Source organism: Pipistrellus kuhlii, unplaced genomic scaffold (assembly GCF_014108245.1).
Source record: "Pipistrellus kuhlii isolate mPipKuh1 unplaced genomic scaffold, mPipKuh1.p scaffold_m20_p_8, whole genome shotgun sequence".
In the NCBI taxonomy this organism is placed as follows: Eukaryota; Metazoa; Chordata; class Mammalia; order Chiroptera; family Vespertilionidae; genus Pipistrellus; species Pipistrellus kuhlii.
In genome coordinates this window covers 20094942-20100325 of record NW_023425584.1, presented here as the reverse complement: position 1 = coordinate 20100325, position 5384 = coordinate 20094942, and the positions used below count along the sequence as shown (strand labels likewise).

Sequence of the window (5384 nt, the reverse complement as noted above, 5' to 3'; positions counted from 1 at the left end):
AGCACAGAATGAAGGAAGGCCCAGACTAGCAGCCAGAAGCCAGGAAGAGGCCCTGGCTGGCAGACAGTAGCCGGAAGCAAATAGGGATCCTACCCATGCACTAATTTCATGCACTGTGCCTCTAGTATAATAAGTGAGAAAGAGTGGCAGGAGATGTTTGATAATGTCAATGGGGTTGAATGTTGAAAACTCTTTAATGCCTTGCTCACAGGTTTGGATTTTATCTTGTGGCACCACTGAAAAACTTTCATCAAATCAGATTTGTGATTTAGAAATGCCACCTGAGTGGGGTATAGATTCTGGATGGGATGGAAATGAGCATGAAAGTTAAATCTGGTGGAAATGGGGCTCAATTAATGAGGGTTTGAGCTACTCCAGTACAGTTAGAATGTCTGAGTGAAAAAGAGCAGTAGGAAATAAGGGATGGATGTAAAACCATGATACTAATGATCATAGATGTATACAAAAATAACCATCTCCAAATCCTCTCTTCTTTTGTTGAATCACTGTCATTGCAAAGTGTATGTCTTTAGTAAAGTGTATTCTGTTAACAATTTTTAAAACTTGGAAAATAGAATTGCTGAGATAAGTTGACTAAACAAGAAAAAAAAGAAATTAACACTTACCTGACTCTCCATATTGCCATCCAATTATTAACCTAAATTTTTTATTCCTTCTTGACTGTAAAAAGACATTGGATTTTCTTGTTGGCCAGATGATTCTGGCTTCTCATGCTGGCTGGATGATCCTGGTTTTCCTGGTTGGCTAGCTGATCCTAGATTCCCCTGCTGGCTAGATGATCCTAGATTCCCCTGCTGGCTGGATGATCCTGGTTTCCCCTGCTGGCTGGATGATCCTGGTTTTCCTGGTTGGCTAGATGATCCTCGATTCCCCTGCTGGCTGGATGATCCTAGATTCCCTTGCTGGCTGGATGATCCTGGCTTCCCCTGATGGCTGGATGATCCTAATTTTCCTTGCTGGCTAGATGATTCTGAAACCCCTTGCTTGCCAGAAGACCCCGGCTTCCTTTGCTGGAGAGATGATCCTGGTTTTCCGTGCTCACTAGACATTTCTGAACCAGCGTTTTGGTTAGGTTCTCCTGAACTCGCTTGCACATTCAGAGCCTGATGTACATTTTTTATTTTCCCTTCCTGATTATGTTCCCCCACATGGTCATAATCCTCTGGATTTCCAGGAAAAACAGGGAGGTCTAAATTTCTGATGCTATCACCTTCCAAATTAGATTCTTTTTGTCCCCCCTGAGGGTCAGCTTTATTGTTTTTCTCTAAGATAAGTGCAGGTTCTTGGCCCTTCTCTATTTTAACATGTGCTTTCGAAGTCTGTGTTGAAGACACTGGAGATTAAGAAAAAGGGGGAGGGTCACACAAAATAAAAATAAAGTTACTTAACCTCAAGAATTTAAAATCAACATCATTCATCCCAAGATATAGTATGTATTTAATGCATCTTGGATTTTTTTAACCAAACCTCAAGACAGAATCTTCTCCCCATTACTTTTGATAACTTAGAATATTTTGTGTCCTCCATCTCTTTCTTCACTATATTACATGGTGTCTCAAAAGCCTGGGTTCAAGAGAGCTTGCCTCATTTCTAAATCAGAGCTTAAGTTATTTGCACTAGGCCTTAATACTACCACAAATTCCTTTTAATGATTCCCTGATTAATTAAAAAGACAAAAGGACTGACCAATGCCTTGTGTAAACTTGTTCCATATCACAGAACCCTTTCTTATATTCCCAACATTATTTTATAAAAATGTCATCAACTACTCAGATGTAAAAGCTGTCAGGCATGAGTCCTGCTTTCATATCCTCTTCTCTATCTCTATATTTGTTTTCTGTAGATATATTCTCTCCCATTAACCCCATTCCAAAGGCAGTGGTTTTCCTTACTGAGAACATATTTTTTTTCAATCAATTTTATGCTCACAATTTCCCATAAAATCTTTAGTATTAATCAATCACTCACACTCTCTCTAGTGGTTGTTTCTTTCTCTTGTGGTCAAACCACTGGAGAAAATGGTAGGTATTATGTGACTATTGATTAAAACCTATGATTCAGAATTTACTCACTCTATCTTATTTACTTGCTTCACAAATTTATTTTGGAAGCTCACCCAATCTGTATGTATGTGATAAGTAGATAGATAGATAGATAGATAGATAAATAGATTTATTATACTAGCTATAATATATATATATATATATATATATATATATATATATATATTAGAATTATTCAGATTCTATTCCAAAATAAATAGAGGTTAGAACACAATATATAAGCAAATGCAATGACTTTAGAGCTGTTAAGTACAATGGTATTCCATTAGGTCTTATGCTTTTCTTATACTCATTTTGGTAAAAGGGTTTATTTTTGGCTTTCTTGCTTTTCTATTTGATGACTGTCTTTATTCCCCTACTTTCTTAATTTGGGGTTTTCACAAAAGTTTTATTAAGGTTCACTTTTTATTTTTCTTAATGAGCTTCCTTTGTATTTTTTTTTTTAATTATTTCTCCTCCTGGAGGAGGTGACATATAAGAAATACGGGTTACATAGCAAGAAAAACTGATAACAAATGACTTATTTTTAGCAGAGCAATGAGTGTATACCTGAGTTTTAAGAACCAAACATTGTTTATTAGCAGGAACTAAATTCAAGTAGAAATCAAATAGAATAAAAATATAGATAAAATGGAAAAAAAAAAGATTGGTTGATCTATTTTTTGTTGTAGACTGTTTGGCTTTTTGAAATAATGCAAGGCCATATACTAGTAAGCAAATTGCATCAAATCATAAGGATATAAAATGGTAAATAGTTTAAAGTAACGTTCCCTTTATCTTCGGTCCTAACACCTCCAATTCTCTACATAGAACACAAGCATACCTACCAGGGTTTTCTGTATTATTACAGATATCTCTGTATTTACAAACATATTTGAATATATTTTTCAACATAATTGGTGGCACATTGTATACACTACTGTACTCATTTTATCCCTTGAAATATGCAGTTAGGATACCTCTATACAAATATAGAGAGATCACCTTAATTATTGTCCCAATGGCTGCATATGATCTCATTTAAGTTTATAATAATTTATTTAACCAGTCTTTTAGCAATGAGTCCTTAATTTATTTTCTTCTTTAACTATTACAAACCATGATTTAATGACATTTCTAGTAATATATAAAATTTTTACATAAATTTGTAGGATAAAAATCAGTGGTGAAATATTTTAGTAAAAAAAGATAACTAAGGTATTAAAATATGGTTTAACCACCCATTTTTAAGTTTAATTTTGTAAAATAATTATCTTTAATTTTTGTTCCATATTTTTCTCTTCTGATTTTACAAACTCTAAATTCATGGTTGGTATTGCTGTATATTTTAATAGGCATTCCTGATTCCTCACTCTTCTTTATCCTTCAAAACCATATAACCATTACATATAGTATTACTATAATGTACATTCTTCCAGCCACAAATCCTTGCTGAATATATACTAAATGTTATCTAGCAAGACACTGCAATACATAAGAAATATGGTACCTGCCATCATATTTAGTAAGAAATTTTTTTTCTGTATGCTTTTGTCCCCTGAGAAACACACACACACACACACACACACACACACACACATTTCCTCCTCCTTTTTCCCATCTTATCACTTAGTTCTATATTCTTATTTCTTAACTCTGTTACTTTGACAGTTTGCTAAATGGCATCTCTGGACAATTTTTCACACATCCAATTTATTTTCAATATTATTACAGACAGATATCTCTTAACAGAATGGGTCTGATCACCCCTGTTATCAACAATCTGAAAACAACTGCAATGCTTAAAATGAGAAGAGAACCATGATTTCTTGTGTCTCAACAATAAGCAAATGAAGGTCATATAGGCACTTTATTTTCATTTATTTCCTTTCACTAGCTATTAGAAAAAAATGATCAAGTAGAAGGTCATAATTTAGAGATAAATTAAAATAGGTTTAATTTATCCTAATTTATTTTCTTGAGAAATATGTTATCTGTGTCATTTATCATCTTGAGAAATTTTCATTGCTTGCTGGAAATTTACATCTCTGAAAACAGACAACCTAATGGTATTGAGGTAAGGAATAGAGAGAAGTATTTTGAGTGATAGGCACCTAAGAAAAATGCAAGTAATGGTGTCTAATGCTAGTGTACACATGATTCCTATAACATCCTGTTGGAATGTCTATTTTCATTCTGCAAATGAGAAAACTGAGGCTAAAATAGGTTAAGTAAATTACTCTGAAGAACAAAAGTAGAAAAGTGAAAAGCCAGGATTTGAGCCCTTTCCTATTTGACCATCTAGACCTGCATCATTACCCAAAATCATATTCTTTGTGGAACATACATTTGAGCATTCACAAATTCACCTAATCCTCTTAGACTAATTTTTTTCTTTTTAGTCTGATGTCTTACTTTTCTCATTTCCTTGCTTCTGTTTCTCTTTAGCCACATCAAACTATCCACTGTTGTCTCACCCGATCACTATTTTTATAACCCTGATCTATAAGTTATCTGAAATTACCTTAGTCCACTTCAATGTCTGATAGATGCTCCCACTTTTTAAGATTTTCTGACAATGTATTATTAAATCATTGAACATTTCTAACTCTTTACTTTGAGAGTTGGAAGAAAAGTTATTGCATGCAGCTTTCCTTACCTGAGAACATGGCCAAGAACATGAAGGGAAGGAAAAGAAAAGCCTTCATGTTACAGCCAGTTGTTTCAGACTCAGTTGGATTGGATGGAGCTAAGGGTAACGCTTCAGTAGAAGCTTTCTGAATAAAGCATGTTGATCACCACCATGTTATATATTTGAAAACTCCCCCACCCTAATTGCTAAACATGGTCATTGTGAGGTAATAAAATTACTGAGTAACTTTGGTATACTGTAAGGTGTTACTTCTTGAGTCATTGTCATTTTTAAAATTAGCTTCACACCTCAACTCCCATAAATATCCAAACTTTAATAGGCTTCTATAAGACATTTTTCTCACAGAAAGAAATGAAATAAAAATGGAAAAACCCATCTGGGAAACTCAGTGTTCACTTTTTTTATTGTTAAGAGAGGATTTATCATTAGTCAGTAGTCTTATTGACCCTATAAGTTTATATGTCTATAATAGGCATTCCCAGGAACTTTTTTTGCAAGTAAGTTAGGTACCAATTATTTACCTCAAATTATATTTTAAAAGCAAGTAAAACCACATTAATTATTTGCAATTAGTAAGGGATGAATACACCCAGTGGGAACTAATGATGGGTAGCTTAGTTTTATGAGGTAACAGGAGACAATAGATCTCATGTTTGAGAATAACATTA

The 5384-nt window shown here is 33.9% G+C and overlaps 1 protein-coding gene across 1 annotated transcript; it reads right to left on the bottom strand.

The window, feature by feature from the left end:
• Window positions 1–653: 653 nt before the first annotated feature.
• On the bottom strand, window positions 654–4811 carry MARCOL (MARCO like). The gene is made up of 2 exons (XM_036424285.1): window positions 4723–4811; window positions 654–1354 (listed from the first exon to the last, which is right to left on the bottom strand). The coding sequence occupies exons 1-2, from the start codon at window positions 4769–4771 to the stop codon at window positions 654–656; spliced, it is 750 nt and encodes a 249-aa protein (XP_036280178.1). The 5' UTR covers window positions 4772–4811.
• Between the last annotated feature and the right edge of the window lie 573 nt (window positions 4812–5384).

Coding starts and splice junctions, on each gene's coding strand:
- MARCOL (XM_036424285.1), bottom strand. CDS start 4,771: ATGAAGGCTTTTCTTTTCCTTCCCTTCATGTTCTTGGCCATGTTCTCA. Junction 1,355..4,722: donor GTTCTTGGCCATGTTCTCAG/GTAAGGAAAGCT, acceptor CTTAATCTCCAG/TGTCTTCAACACAGACTTCG.